We start from the raw sequence: 17148 nt of genomic DNA on the forward strand, positions 1-17148 counted from the left end.
TACCAAAAGATTTATCCAGATCACAGGACAGGAAGGCCTAATATCGAATAATCAATGGTTAGTAGGGGACTAAAATTCACAAACCTAACACATTACTTAGGCCACAATTTCATCCAATTTCTCTCTTCCCTTGTCCCTTTTCAGTCCCCCAAACTCCAGTCACTAAATCTTTCTACCTGCTAGCACAGTAGCTTGGTATGCATTTACGTTTAGAGTGCATCGCTGTACACAAAACACTGAGGCATCATTCAAGTCACTTCATTCTAGTACAAGGCATAGCTGGGACCAGATAACAGTGAAGGGCACCACCCTAATGTTATTCAGGAGGCCCAATCAAGTACTGGGCTGACGAAAGATCAAAAGACAGGCTCACAAGGAGACATGAAGGTTCAGACGCGCTTGTCACTTCTTCCAGACCCTTCTGGGACCCAGAACCAGAGAATACAGAGATTCACATACTACATGCTTAAACATTTATCTTATAAATAAGATGAATAACTGTTAAATAAAATATATTCTGTGCTGTAACTTGAAATACACCTTCATAAATATCTTAGGAGGCTAGGCTCAGATTCCAGATTCTTGAACTCCTCAGAGTCCCACGCAGGAAAGTGGCAGAGGAATGAGAGCGGCACCCCCACTGACTGTCTACAGCCACCTCTCAGCCCCGTCTCTGTCTGGCACTGAGTGACGTGCAGGCATGCCCTCCTATAGCTCCCCCCGTAAACAGCCTTGGGCAGTAGATCCTTAGACAGGAGTGGATTTGGGGCCACTTAGGCAGGGAATTCTGGGGCTTCAATACCTGAACTGTGGTGTTAAAGAAAGAGCGTGAACTCTGGGTAGACCTTTCTTGGCCTTGCACACTCCTCATCCTCTGAGAGGTGCGGCTGGAGGGGAGCCACTGCGGAGTTCTCCAAGGGTGAGTCCAGGGCAGGTGCCCCTCTAGCCCAAGTTCGAAGGCTGCAGTGCTTTCCTCTAATCAAATCTACTGTGTGCCCTTGATAGCTTTACTGCCGGAGGAAAGGGTTCACCTCCCCACTCGACCATTTCATGTCAACTCTAGCGTTTGCTGGAAAGGATCTGCTACAGTAAGTATGCATCACTTCAACCTTACTTAGAAAACAAGGAAACCGTGGGTGTTAGAGTGATTTACTGGCTTCCCTTCTTAGAGATTTTACACAGTAAGAATTCTTGCTATTTAACACCACAGAGAAAATTTAAGAAAATTTTCATATTTCATTTGGGCTGTGGAGAGAGGGAGCTATAGCTACCATGCGAGGGACAAGGAGTGTGATTCTGATGCCCTGGCTACTGCAGTAGGGACGACGCCATTATTTAAGTTTAAGTGTCAGGTTTGGGGCTTTGTACACATAGATAATTATGCCACAAAGTGAGAAGGTAAATTCTAGCTCTGACACGAGAAGGCACTGCATTAAAAGTCTTCAACTTCTATGTTACTTTCACACTAAAATTCCTTAGCTAACAAATTTCAGTAAGAGGAAGCCAGTATGCTAATTTGTAATTTTAGTAATTTATACTGAAGACCAAAGAACCAGGTGATGGACTAAACATTTAAAGATACTGACATCAAGTTAATCATAATACTTTGAGGATATAAGCATTCAGATTTGCTATGGTGAATAAAATAATCTATGGGTTTTGTCCTGGTTTAAAGAAGGAAAATGACAAAGAAATTATTTTTGCTAATTTAGTCAAATAAATGAAAATACCCCCTAAACTCTAAGTCATTTTCCAAAGTAGAAAACCCAACCCACTGAAAAGTACACCTGTGGCTCCAGTTTCAGACAAGAGAGCTAAAGCTAACTATGCTGGTTCCTGACTCAAGGAGAAATGTATGGCTACAATGAAGAGTTCATGGAAAGCCTCAGGAAATTACAAGGGAAAAGTGAGCAGTGTTCATTCTATTTCCAAATGGAGGTCAGCCTTCGTTCTCAGCATCATTTGTTTCTTAGTTGGCTTTTACTGGGGCAAGAGTTTCACTTTAATAATATCTGTTTTCATTTTATCATCTTTTACCTAATCTCTTTGGATATATTAGATCATTCTGTTATTCCTCTATGCTCTCTCTCTCCACTTAATACCACAAAATTCAGACCTACTACTCTGGTAAAATTAACATATTTAACCTTTGCCACACATGGCTTACATTTTTCTTTCTCTACGACCTGCAAAATGCACGGCACAATAAATACTGGTAACAATTTAAGGCTCTTACCTACAAAAGCCTTCATAGCTTTTTGTAACTTCTTTGGAAAGCTACTTTCAAAACATTGCTTGAAATCTACCTCCTTCAGGGAGTTATTCAAGGTCAAATTCATCTGCATCTGTTCAAGTGGGATAACTTCAGAATGTGCTCAATTTGTACAATATAACTTGCCCTTGTTAGCCTGTTTCATTATTAATGTATTCTTCTCCTTCATATTTGTGTATGGTTCTTCCTCCACCTGGGAAAATAATTTCTGATGCCTTCTGTTTCAGAACACAGTGCCTAAAACAAAATAGCCTGCGCACAATGTGTACATAAAATATGGCTACCTGATGCTTTTCTGTAAAGTAAAATATCCACAAGCACATTTTTGTAATTTTATATATTCAAAGATGCTAAACTGAATACAGTTAGTTCCTCTAACAATCCCCAACTCTCAAATAAAAGCAAAGATGTTTTATATATGCATTTGGCTGTTTTTTAAGGCATAAGGCTACAAGGTGAGAAGAATAGAAATGTTAAATAGCAGCAATACTTTGGGACCTGAGAAGTCATAGAGATGACTGACAACTGACACGGTAGACTCAATAAAGCTGAGTTCGAAGCTAGAAGGACAGAAAGCCAAAAATCAAGGACCGATTTGTAATATGAGATCCCTTTAAGGCTCAGAAATTGGCAGAACCAAAAACTTTTGGATGGCAGTAAAGGCAGAGCTAAAACCACTTTGTGCACAGAAAATTCACGTAAGAGGCCTAGATTGCCCTTCCACCCTCAGCTTTTCTGAAGTCCTCCCCCTACTTAGCAAAGCCACATGACTAATCCTGTCTTATTCTAGCAAAATAATTGAAGTTTGCTCTCTAGAGAGAGTAAAATATAAGATCTTTGAATTTGGGTATATATTATAGGCTAAACTGTATCCCTCTCAATTTTAATATGCTAAAATCATAACCCCAGGACTTCAGAATATCACTATATTTAGAGACAAAAAACAAGAAAAGTACTTAAGTTTACAGGCACCCTAGCATTTCCCCCGCAACATCACCTGTGAATTGTTGGGTACAAGGTAGAAGAATGTTCACTCTGGAGACTCTGACAAAATACTGGCATCAGACCTTCCCAAAGAAATGATCCAACTACACAGTGAGTACGCTGTTGACAAGCCACACCCACACGCACAGTTTCTAATCGGTATTTTAGAGTGCCACCCTGAAACATGGGTACGTGTAGTCAGGGATACACAGACTCAAAGAAAGCATCTACTATAAAAGACAGACTGAAGCACACAAGCTTTGAGGATATGGAGGTTACTTACACAGAAAAAAAAACTAAAAAATAACATGGTAATTTTTAAAAAGATAAGAAAAGTTAAGAATAAGAATAAGAATACTAAAGATAATACTAAGATAAGATACTAAGATAATACTAATACTAATACTAAGATAATACTAAAGATAATACTAAGAATACTAAGATAAGAATAGAATACTAAAAGAAACAAAAATCAAAAGAGTCTTTAGAAGCTAAAATATGAAAATAGAAATAAGTAATTCAATAGAAGAGCTGGAAGACATAGCTGAAGAAATCTCCCCAAAAGTAGAACAAAAGCACTAAACTGAAAGTGAGAAAGACAGAGGACTGGTTAAGGAGGTTTAAAATAAGAATAATTCTGGAAAGTCGCCCTGGCTGGTGTGGACTGAGCACGGGCCTGGGAACCTAAGGGCGGCCAGTTCCATTCCCAGTCAGGGCACGTGCCTGTGCTGCGGGCCAGGGCCCCAGTGGGGGGTGTGCGAGAGGCAACCACACACTGATGTTTCTCTCATTTTCTCCTCTCTAAAAATACATAAATAAAATCTTTTTTTAAAAAAGAATACTTCTGGAAAGCAAACACAGACCATGAAGGGAAGGAAAAAAATCAGTATTTCCCAGAACTGAGGGTCATAAATTTATACAGTAAGATTAGCACAAAGATGAGGAAAGACCCACACTAAGGCATATCAAGTTGTGAAATTTCAGAACATATTCCAAATATAGTGTGTTCACTCTGAAAAGTCGTCAAGTAGAGCATTTACATTATGTACCCTTTTCTACAAATATGTTATAGTTAGATAAGATATTTAAAAAATAAAGGAAGAAAGGAAGTAATGAAGAAATGAGATAAAGAAATAAATTGCACCCTTTAGGAGTAAACTGAGAAACTAGTTTACGTAAGCAGAAACACAATAAACATGTTCTTCTTCTTTTCTTAATGGAAAAATATTAGATGTACACACGAGGCATACACTGGAACGGTCTTGGCATCTTTTATAAAGTAGAACCTGAAGAAGCGAATGGTTAGACAACAGCCTAAGCACAGTGGGCTTCTCCACTGATTCTCGTTATCTCATGGATTTGTTATGCCCAAACAGTAGATCACTGTTTGGATCTGATCATTTAATCTCTCATTTAAAAAAAAAAACTGAAACACATTTCAACTTCTTAGTGGGACACAGGAAAGCTCTTTCACTCCTCCCCAAAGTGGCCTTACACACTCTGGAAGAAATGTTGCACCAACACAATTTTGTAATCACGTAACTTAAAATAACAGCACAACATACCTGTATCTTTCTTCAGAATAAGTGAATTATGATTCTCCAGGGGACAACCAAGACATTGCCACGAAGTATTCTCCTTTTTCTTTAGGACAATCTCTATCTTTCCCACATTCTCAACAACCCGCACTGAAAAGAATGTAAATTTCACTTATGTTCACTGATACTCAACACAAAGTTTTAATTTAAAAACAATCTTTCTCAAATGTTCTAAATGTTCCAATCTGTATGAATGACATAAATAACTAGTAAAATTAATAAGATTTTGTACATATATTCATCAAAATTGTTTATAGTTTATATGATGTTAAATCCAGCTTAATTTATTTTAGATGCAGATTAACCTCTTTCAAGCTAACTCATCAAGCACCAAACTAATATATATTACTAGTTTTCATGCTAGCTCAAGGATAGCTGTGAAATAACTAATTAACACATAGCTAAAAAAGGGGTATGGGGCTGCCATATACAAATTAGCCATTGAATGGACCCATAAAAGCAAATTTAATTTACAACTGCTTGGTGTTTCTTAGTTTGGATCTAAGGGTTTTGAATTTAGTAGACCAAAACTGAGTCTAATAAACAGTAGAAATGAGTCAGTAGAATGAGTCCCTATAAAACATATGTGAATCTTTGATGATTAAAAGCCTCATACATTTATTTTTGAATGACTAAAACAGTTTAGACTACATGAGTAAATTAATAAACTATGGACTTTTATGTCCTGATTAAATTTTATGAATTGAATGTGTGTTTAAAGACCTATAGTATACTTCATTTTGTCCCTAGAAACAATCTCCCTGTTGTTCCTCACCATAAACACAAAATTTCATAGTGATTTAACATCTTCTGACAAGCAAATGACTTCAATTCAATGAGCACTAATTTGAAACTTACCGAACATAAAACACAGTTTGTGACTTTAAGGAGCTAAATTTAAAGAATTTATAGAGTTACTATGGTACACAGAGAAGGAGAAAGAGAGAACCAGTGCAAAGTATTCTGACAGTATTTTAAATCAAGGGGGGGGAAGGAATATTATTCAGCCCTAAAAAGAAGGAAATTCTGCCACGTAACAACACGGGTGAACCCGGAGGGTTTAAGCAAAAATAAGCCAGACAGAACAGACAAGTATAATATGGTATCTCTTACATGTGGAATCTTCGTGGGGGCTGGGGGGAGGTGACGTAAAGAGAGTGGAACAGTGACTGCTGGAATCAAGAGGTGCACAAACTTTCAGTTATAAAAGGAATAATCTGAAAATCTAAAGTATAACATTGTGACTATAGGTGATAATACTTCATTGTGTAATTTAAATTGGGTAAGAGAAGTAGAATGTATTCTCTCACCAAAAGAAAAGGGTAAATATGTGGGATGATGGATATGTTATATAATATTGTGAGAATGCTTTCACAGTGTATTCCTGTATCAAATAATCATCATGTTATATATATTAAATATGCTTTTATCCTACTTAAAATAAAGCTTAAAAAATCCCAAGAAATCACCATTCTATAATGAGTCTTCTATTGTTAAAAAACTGTGCAAAATCCACATCGTGTATTTGTATGCAGCAACATTCATAACTTAATATGCTTTATCAACATTAAACATTCAACTATATATACCTAAGAACAATTTGTCTGGCCTAGCATATTTCTACAAGCTGAAGTCAAGAGTAGGGCAGAGATAAGGAATAAAGGAAGAATAAAAGGGAAACAAGTGGTAAAAGGTAAAGAGGAGGAAGGAATGAGGAGAAAGAAAAAACTGAATCAGAGGGAGATGAGTATATTTAAAAATTAATATTAGTTTATCTAGAAAATATCACATTTTTGTTTTGCAACAGGCATACATATGGAAGATAAAACAAATGATTTCCACCCCCTTCACATGGGTGTACCTGTGTATGTGTGTATGTATGCATATACATAATTATTTTTTGTAAGGCTTACCAGAAAAATCTTCTTGAATCTCATGGCTTAGTCCTAGAAAAGAAAAATATACATTTAGTTAAAATCCAACTTTAATTCATACAGTTCATCAGCATCAGAGATTGTTTAAATGGTTCTTTTATAAACTACTTCAAATGTCTCAAGATAAATAAAACATACCGAGAGACCAAAAGAAAGATATTGTATAGAACTGAAATGTAGGGTCAAATTATTTAAACATACTACATACATTTCTTCATTTTTCCATTTCTCTATTAATTAAATACCCAATTGCTCACAGGTGGGTTACCTACACTGTTCCAAGTATGGTCCCAGACTGACTATCCTACAAACCAAGAGGAGAGCAGGCGGGGAGAGGCACACACGTTCCAGTGTGTGCTTGTGCACTTGTGAACACAGGCCATACTGGAACTTTGCCCAGTTTTTTTCTTTCTTACTGTTCTCTAAAGTTGAATGGTCATTCAGTTACTAAGAAAAGGTTACTGAGCATCTGTGTGTGCCATGTACTTTCTAGGTATTATGAGTACAGCAGCTAGGGAAAAAGAAAAATCCCCGCCCTTACGGAACTTAACATTCCAGAAGGAGAAAATACAAGAAATATTTTTACAGACATTTGCTCTAAATTTCACTGTGTTAATGTGGTTATATGAAACTAAAAGTTTTATGTTATTTTAGTCTTCATATTACCAACCAAGAGTTCCATATTTTTAATGTTATTTTTGTTTGTTTTTTATAAGTATGCCAAATACGTTAGCTACATATAGCATGAACGAAATCAGTCGTAATATTTAAAACATAATAGATGCTGGGCACAGAGGTTTTACATAAAGAAAAGTTACGACAGTGCTAATAAATAACATATACTTTCCTAGAAATGTATGTTTTCTAGACATCTCCTATAAAAGGCAATGTATTAGGCAACCAAAAAATAGGATAGGACATATTTCTGGGAGAAAGGCTGTTGGTATGAGGTTAATTAATCAATCAATGGAGGAAAATAAGAAAGAAAAAGATATTTATCACTCTGACCAAATTCAAAAATACAGGTACTTCATTAATACAGCAAAGCACCAAGCAGAATCCTAAGTCAGCTGAGACCTAGAGAATTTCAGTCTGTGTTTTACAAAAGTAAATGAAATGTTCTTTATATAAGGACTCATGCTTAAAACAACAACCAAGATGATTTTCTTCTTCCTATTGTTTTTGTTTGTTTCATGTCTACCTTGTAATTATAATGTAACCTTCATAGAAGGAGAAAAGGGTAAAATACTAGAGTCAAGTTCATTATGGGTCACAACTGGATTCAGAATCCTGTATCTTTTATTCCATATTTCAGTCCTGACTTTTTTTCTTTCTTTCTTTAACTTCATTTTTATTGTTGACACTATTATGGACGTCCCTGTACCCCGCCGGCCCATTTGCCCCCTCCAATCAGGCCCCGCCCCTCTCCTTTTGGCCATCGCTGCACTGCTGTCTGTGTCTGTGGGTTATGTGTGCATGTTCTTTGGCTGATCCCTTTACCATCTTTCATCAAGTTCCTCCCCCTGCCCTCTAGGTCTGCAATCTCCCAAAACAAACTGTATGGTTGCTCTCTGACCATGGAGGTTACAACAGAGCCTTGCAGCCCATGCTGCTTTGGTGCAGCCTCTGACTGTCCTGTGACACAGCTGGCAGGAAACAGGCCGATGAAACTAGTGCCTCGTGACGAGTGCTCAGGAGACGATGTAGCGGACAAGCTGCCAGAGCTCTGTGTGTAGGAGTCAAGTGAGAGTCTTACGAAGCTGGGCCAACAAATATTTCATATTATTACACATTTTTTACATCGAATTGTTTCAATTTTGGAAGGTGAGATTATACCGCCATTTGACAGCAATGTCATTAGTATACAGAAATAACAAAGAAATTGATCAAAAATGATAAACCAAAATGATAACATATTAAATATCAAACCAAAATAATAGCAGATAAAATATTTAGTACCTAAACTTCAGACCAAGTTATTGCCACAATTAAAGGAAACTGGAGTTGTTCCCATTAATAAGGAATAAGATACTTACCAATATGTACAAGATATGAATAATCCTTGATGATTATTTCTGCTCTAAAGGTGTCAAACTGATGATCAACTATTACTGAGTCTAAAGTGATATCCTTAAACAGAAACCAAAAGAGAAAGATTAAAAAGTAATTTTCCCCAAACTTCAGTAACTATATGATGAGGTCTGTCCAGAAAAAGTCAATTGCTAATACAAGAATGGTTTACACAACCTCGATGTAACCTGGCAGCCAGGGAGAGTGGACTGCAATGCACCTGACTTCACTGTAACAGTCAGTAGGGGCAGCATATGCCATTGAGTGAGCATGTGTACTGTGTGGTTGTCACATTCAAAATGACTGAGTGAGTAGAGCAATGAATCTGTATCAAATTTTGTGTTAAGCTTGAACATTCCTCCATGGAAACTATTTGAATGACTCAGAAGGCCACAGCTATGGGCGACTAGTGACTGGCAGCTTCATCAGGATGTGTTCTCTCGAGCATCACATCTTGTGCAGAGTTTTTTGGTAAAACATCCAATCACTCAGGTGACTCAGCCCCACTACAGCCCAGATTTTGTGCCCTGAGACTTCTGGTTTTTCCCAAAACTAAAGTCACCTTTGCAAGGGAAGAGATTTCATACCATTGATGAGATTCAGGAAAATACAATGGGGACAGCTGATGGTGATTGGGAGAACTGTGCGAGGTCCCAAGATGCCTACTTTGAAGGGGACTGAGGCATCATTGTCCTGTATACAATGTTTCTTATATCTTTTATCTTCTTCAGTAAACGTCTCTACTTTTCATATTACATGGCTGGATAAATTCTGGACAGACCTAATACTTCGAAGATGATCAGTTAGAACTTTACATGACACTTCTTTACAGAACCCATGAGATGAATGTTAGTACTTTTGTTTCTGTCCTACAACCCAGCTGTCTTCAAACCACACACTACAATCTGAATTATATACCTATCTATACTTACTATCTACCTTACTCACTTATCTTTCTCTAAGCTCTAGACATAAGGAACTATAGAGAGAATTTTTTTAGCCTCACCCAAGGACACGTTTCCACTGATTTTCAGAGAGAGAGGAAGGGAATGTGGGGGAGGGGGCAGAGAGAGAGAGAGAGAGAGAGAACATCCATGTGAGAGAGAAACATCAGTTGGTTGCCTCCCATATATACCCCAACTGGGAATGAGACCTACAACAAAGGTGTCATGTGCCCCGACCAGAAATCAAACCAGCAACTCTTTGGTACATGGAGTGATGCTCCAATTGAGCCACATGGCTAAGGCTGCATATAGAACATTGCTTGACACCTAGTAGGTGTTTAATAAATATCTGTTGAATCAATAATTTGGCAAAAACCATTACAATTAAACCAGGAGCCAAGATATATGTGTTCATTTTATTCTTGCCACTATTGTGTGATGCCAGCAAATTACACAGCTTCTCAACCTCAGCTTATCACAAAAAGAAGTTCACTAACAAATTTTCAGTTGTGTCTAATTACCACATAGCCTTGGTGCCAGTTATTTCAGTACCTATCATTTACAGCAACCATTTGCAACCAGTGTGCCACAAGCAGTTTTTACACATGCAATACCCAACTAGCTGGGCACTGCTCTTTTGCCTTAGGTTGTCAAATAAAAGAATGACAACAGCCAAAACAACAATAACCATCTGGTGTGAATGAATCAAAATTACACTATTTTTTGTCAGATTGGCAAAAATATATATTTTCGGTGTGTCACAGAGTTTTAGTAATTAGTTTATGCATGGCGTGAGATGAAGAAGGCTGAAAATCACGGATTTATATCATACTCTGAACATATCATTACACACAGAAGACTTCCCCCTTCCCTTAGGCGTCTACCCTCTGTGCCTCACTGAGACTACCGATGGCAGCAAACCCCAACTCCCCTGGGCCCTGCCCTCTTGGTTTCGGACTGTGCAATGAAGAGACAACAACAAGAGCGAGTAGAAGGCAGGACAAGCAGTGCCTCTGGCCCTCCTGGCTGTATCAGGCAGAGGCTGGTTGCTCTTACGGAATGGTCAAATCATGCTGCAAGAGTCAGAGGAACTCACTGGCTCAGACGTGGTTCTACTATTACAGAAGCAGCGTGGGTTCTCACAAACTCCTAGCTGCCAGAACTTGTTTTCCAATCCACACAGTCCCCCAAGTGTGAGAATCTTGTCAGTTGCTGGAGGATGTGTTTGGAGGTGTTATAAGGTGCCTGCTTATTTATTTGATTTCCCAGCTGGACTACAAGCCCAACGAAAGCCAAATCTCTGTGTCTAGTGTATTACTGGATCCCTGGCATCTGAGAGAGTGCTACAAATAAAGTAGGTGTTCAAGAAACAGTGAATGAATTATGTCCTGAAGCTTAGTTTCAAGAGGGCACGTGAACCCCACCAGTGGTTTAAGCACACTAAGCCACAACAGTGCCATCTCTCTTGTCTCTCAAATCCCAATTCATGGCAAGAAATTAGTTCTCATGATGGAGTTAAATGGGATTCTCACTTTTGCTATCTGTGCTTTAAACAAAAATAGAAAGGTGCATACACTTGCTAGTCTAGTTTTCTCTAAGGATACAATGTGATTGTTAAGAACATATGCAGTAGAGCTGGCCTGGCTGGGTTCAAAAGGCTGATCTGTCACTGTGTGGCTTTGAGTAAAATTCTTAACATTGCACTGTTTTCTCATCTGTGAAGCAGGGATAACAAAAGTATTTACCTCACAGAGTTATTGTGAAGAGTAAGTCAATACAAGAAAAGGGTTTAGAGAAGTACTTGGTACTTAGCTAACATGGATCTTAAAGATGCGCTTACCTTCTGTTTAGTATATATGACAATGGTGACTAAAGAGTCTGTTTGGAACCAGTCATAGCTGCAAAACATCAGGAGAAGAATAACTATATCAATGATCATGTACATTAACATATATTAAGTCATTAAATGTTTAACATCTACAATGAGAAATACATTTCTCTAGGTAAACTTTTCCCCTAAGTAATCAGTGGTTTTACCATCTGGCAATTATTTCCAAATTTAAAATACCTACACTCCCATGTGTCCCCACTTGGACTCAGGAAAAGTTATCTTTGACAAGACACTTTTTATAAAAATTACACATCTCCTTACAGAATCTTCTTTTATCAGAGCAATAACAAAACACAGTATGTTTTCTTAAGGAACATGACAAAATCGACATACTTTCATTCCTCCCCGTCACAAATATATTACTACTCAAGAAATTAATTCAAGTTTGTTATTGGGTAAATAGTAAAACCTAAGGGAAAACAAAGTCTTCTGTTTTGTAACGGCTATTAATCAAACTGATGCATTAGTCACACATAGGTAAATACTAAAGGAGGTATTCTTAGGCCCTTATCCTATATAGAATAATTTAACAGATTGTATATGAAATAACTCAACAAATTTAACAAATATAGCAGGATGCTGCTGAAAAATATAGATTGATGATAGGGAGAAAGGCAGAAAGAGAAAAAAGCTGCAAAGAACACACATAACCCTGAGGGCACTTGAAATAGCATTAACAAAAATATATATGAATTACTTAATTTACTAAGACAGCTGGCATGTAATAAATATATTTTGAAAGATTTCCATTAAAATGATATAATCAATTAGTACATAAAAACAGAATAGTTAAATAAATTATAGTATGGTTATAAAATGTAATGCATACACAAATGCTTTTATAGAATACTTAATGACATAGGAAATTAGTCACAGAATATATCATAGTACCAATAAAATACATCAAAAGGGAATAATTTGGAAATAGGTATTATATGAATCAAACTGGGTAGAATAAACCAAATATTAGCGCATGTACCTAGGGGTTGATGGGATTACAATGGATTTTTATCACTTTCTTTTGCATTTCTCTGAATTTTCAAAGTCTTCTACCATGAATGTATATTTTATAATCAAAAATTTTTTTGAAGTTTTTTTGAGTTTTGGTGTTTAAAACAAGTCAAACTTCAGTATATTAAAAACTTATATTTACAGAACAGTTCATTTCCAATACTGCCTGATAAAGTACTGCAGTTCTGTTTAATTTTTTTTAATATTTAGAAAGGGGGAAAGAAGGGAGGCAGAGAGAGAAAGACACGTTGATATGCGAAGAAACATCGATCAGTTGCCTCTCACATGCCCCTAACTGAGGACCCAGCCCGCAACCCAGGCATGTGCCTTGACTGGGAATCACACCATCGACCTTTCAGTTCGCAGGCCGGCACTCAATCCACTGAGCCACACCAACCAGGGCCACTCTACAGTTCTTAGGTCAAAGAAGTACAACTAATACAGTGAGCAACTGATAAACCCATGGCTGTTTTTTTTTAAACGTGTATGTTTTGATCTAGAACTAATTTAGCTTTAAAAAAGTAAAAGAAGAACGCATACCTTGGAGAAGTAGGGCTTTCTTTGGCAAGCATACCTGTCACTTGGCTCTTAGGAAGCATGCCTTCATAAAAAAAAAAAAAATAGCCACAGTTCATCAATGCAGCATTTTTCTTTCTTTTAATTTTTTCAGCAAACTTATATATAAATATAATTATATAAATATAATTGAAATATTATAAAGAGGACACAAATCACAGATGTGTTACTTCAACATTCCTAAACATCCATAAAAAATGTTTATGAAGTATACATAACACTTGTAACACTTGTAGCCAGCACCCTGTCTGCATCCCTCCCAATCACCATCCTTGTTCTCACTTTTAACATCACGATTAGTCTATGCCTGTAGGTGACCTTTCTAAAAATGGAATATGATATAGTCTCTTTTGGTCTGGCTTTCTTCTTCTTTCTTTCTCTTTGGTCCAGCATTATAGACATTATAGTGCTGGTGCCAAATAAGCATGATTGAGTATGCAATAAATACACCTGGAGCTATCACCCATGGTGTTGAATGCATCGGTAGCTTGTCCCTTTTTTATTACTGAGCAGTATTATGGTGTAGGACTGTACCAGAATAAATTAATTCTTCTGCTTGAGAGTTCTAGTTGCTCCATTACCTAATGTTTTTCCCCTACTTCATTCATTCTTGTGGGCACATGTCAACAAACATTCTAAAAGTGCGATAAAGCTTGGTTTTCAAATTGTATTAGAAAACTCTGACTTATTTCACTCAGCATAATGCTTTCCAGGCGATGAAAGACAAATACCATATGATACCACCATTAACAGGAATCTAAACAACAAAACAAACAAGCAAGCAAAATATGACCAAAGACACTGAAATACGGAACAGGCTGACAGGGACCAGAGGGGAGAGTGGAGAGAATCACAGGGGAAAAGGGGAAGGTCTCACATGAACAAGTATAAAGGACACATGGACAATAACTAAGGTGGGAGGTGGAAATGGGAGGGAGGTGGAGAGCACTGGCGGGGGGGGCTAGGGCTGGGAATATAAGACAGAAAACCACTGAACAAGAATTAAACAAAGAAAAAAAACAGTGAAAAAAGAAAGAAAACTCTGAGACATGGACGAATTCTGGAGATTCTATAAACTTTAAATATTGGGTTGGTCCAAAAGTTCATACAGTTTTTTTCATAAAATAAAAAACATATATTTCATTTTCACCAATAACTTTATTGATTCAGGTTTCTTGAGTATGTCTGCTATCTCCCATGTGATATAATGTTTATTGTTATCAATTAATGTCTTGATTTGATCACTATCAACTTAAACTGGTTTACCCAACAATGGAGCATCACCCAGAAAGAAGTCTACGGCATGAAATTTCACAAACCACTTTTGACATGTCTCATCAGCCAAAGCACTTTCTCATACACTGCCAAAATATTTTCATTTGCATTTCAGTTGCATTTTTACCTTTCTTAAAATGATAAAGCTTAATACACTGAAAATGTTACAACTAAGTGGTCCTAGAACCATCTGATGGAAAAAAAAACAAACTTTTTGACCAACCCAATACTCCCCCCACCCCCACCCCCAATAGTAGTGCATTGTTGTGTCTCTAAGATCTAGTTTTAGAAAAAGAGTACTGCTGCTGAGCGTTGAAAAGCACTGCATTGATTATATTATTATTTCTCAACTGCATAGGAAAACATAGTTAATGTTTAGTCTCTGGTGAGTCTTGAAATTCTGAACCAGAAGTCACAGCCATTATATAATGTTAGAGTTGGGAGGTACCTTTAAGACAAGCTAGTTTAGAGGTTTTCAAGATTCTTTTTAGTCACAGGAGCTTCTGTTGAAACATAAGCTTAAGTGAAAGCACAGGTGTCAAACAGCCACATTTTTTTTTGGATGAAGCTGGCTGTGAACCTGAGTTCAGGCCTACTCAGCATCTGTCTTTTCCCATGTAATTCTGCAGGACACACTTAATTTTCAGATAAACAAAGGAAGTCTCGGAGATGTGATAAAACAAGGTAAAAAATATGAAACAATCAGCAGTGAGCCTAAACAAGAATGCTACACCACAAATATACAGGTGTAAATAAAACAGATAAGACTATCATATGTAATTAAAATGTATTCTTTCTACAATGACAAAAAAATCTTACTAAAATATTTGAAAAGCTCTAAAAGATATTTTATGAAGCAATATATGAAGGGGTACTCCCCTAAACCTCAGAACTATCTTCTGGAAGGCGGGCCCCTTGCAGTACAGGCTTCATCCACTAGGTGAGTGAGTGTTCCAGGAACCCATCTGTATCAGTGAACCTGCTGGCATTGTTGTGAGAGGCCGTGTTTGGCTTCAGTGAATTTTTTTAGAAGATGCTTTCAATGTGTTTGCCCACTTCATGATGGGTGATTTTCAAGTGCACCTGTCCATACTATGCTCAACCTTCTGCAATTTTTGACCAAAAAGGGTATAAATCCCTGTGCCCCACCCTCCCTATTCATCTGATCTCACTCCAGTGACTCTTTTTTTGTTTCCTTGGATGAAAAAAGTCCTCAAAGGGAAATGTCTTGCCAATGTGGAAGAGGTGAAACAAAAAACGATAGAAGCACTTTTAAAGCATCAAAATCAATGTTTTTAGAAGCTGTTTTGAGCAGTAGGAAAAAACGTCTTAATAGGTGTATTGCATCAAATGGAGGAGAGTACTTTGAAGGTGACTGAAGTTTAAACATGTAAGAATAAATACACACTTTTTAATAAATAAATTCCAGTGGTTTGGGGTGCCTCCTCATATTCATATATCATCTTTTGGAGGCTTCTTACATAAATAGAAGAAAACAAACATATCACAATCTAAGAGTTTTTATAAGAAAAAGCTATCAGCAGAATTCATAAATTGTTACTCAATAATTCTGACCTTACATAATCTTATTAGGACCAGGAAATCTAGATGCTGTGACTTTATGAAAAGCACCGTTGCCTCTTCCTCAAATTCAAACTAATCCAGAAATCTGTCCTGCAGTCTCATGAGAGAGCAAATAAGGCAATGCCCAAATGTTCTAAAAACTGCACAGTACCATACAAATTTAAATTATTACAAGAGAATAATACCATAGGACAAATAATACACAATACTTTACACATACTATCCTTGGGATAAGTTGAAGGAATCTGAGGTTAATGTGAGGTGGAATAAAACAATTAGGTAAAGTAAGCTAGACTGAATGAACATTCTCCCTCCAAAAGTGCTGACCTGATGGACGGATACCACTCTGGAGGGACCAGGTATCTAACGGAACACTATAGCAGTCTACCCCACTCAGTATTTTAAACAAGTGTATGAATAACAACTTACAGGGCAGGCAGATCACATCTGCAAATACACAGACTGACCACATATACTTAAATGAGCCAGATATGAGAGGCAGCTAACGTGGCAAAAGTAAGTTTATAGTTGTCAGTATGTGAAAAAGTTTATTCCTGTATTATTATTATTGTAATCATAACCTACTTGTCTTCCCATACAACCTTAAACCTACTTTTGCTCATCCCTGTACGTATGTATGTATGTATGTGTGTGTGTACAACAATCCCAGAAGATCTAAGGTCTTAAGAGGTAACAATGCTGGCCAGACCACTGGTATGCTATAGCTCCATTTTTAGGGGCACCTTTAATGGAGATATTAGTTAAATGCAGTGCAGCCAAAGCCAGGCAATAGGAACGTAAAGGTTCTGGAAGCCATATGTGATAGAAAATAAAATGCCCAGTCTATCAGCAATTAGTCTTTAAGTGAAGGTTGTTTGCATGGTATCACAGAAGAGCCAATCATCAGACGGAATTTAAGATCAGTGCCTCCTTTATGCAGTGTTATACAATGGCAACTTCAGTTGTTACACTGCAAACTGCATAAATTAGTCTATAATATAGACTATTT

The 17148-nt window shown here is 37.2% G+C and overlaps 1 protein-coding gene across 3 annotated transcripts in view; it reads right to left on the minus strand.

The window, feature by feature from the left end:
- CYB5R4 (cytochrome b5 reductase 4) overlaps window positions 1–17148 on the minus strand; it is an 86046-nt gene that overhangs the window by 19770 nt on the left and 49128 nt on the right. For all 3 annotated transcript variants that reach the window (XM_037039293.1, XM_037039292.1, XM_037039294.1), the window contains 5 exons: window positions 13245–13305; window positions 11643–11700; window positions 8825–8918; window positions 6768–6800; window positions 4822–4944 (listed from right to left, as the gene is read on the minus strand). In XM_037039293.1, coding sequence (XP_036895188.1) covers window positions 4822–4944; window positions 6768–6800; window positions 8825–8918; window positions 11643–11700; window positions 13245–13305 — 369 coding nt within the window. The remainder of the gene's footprint in view (window positions 1–4821; window positions 4945–6767; window positions 6801–8824; window positions 8919–11642; window positions 11701–13244; window positions 13306–17148) is intronic.

Source organism: Sturnira hondurensis, unplaced genomic scaffold, assembly GCF_014824575.4.
Source record: "Sturnira hondurensis isolate 20B ecotype Veracruz unplaced genomic scaffold, ASM1482457v3 Scaffold0025370, whole genome shotgun sequence".
NCBI classification, from domain to species: Eukaryota; Metazoa; Chordata; class Mammalia; order Chiroptera; family Phyllostomidae; genus Sturnira; species Sturnira hondurensis.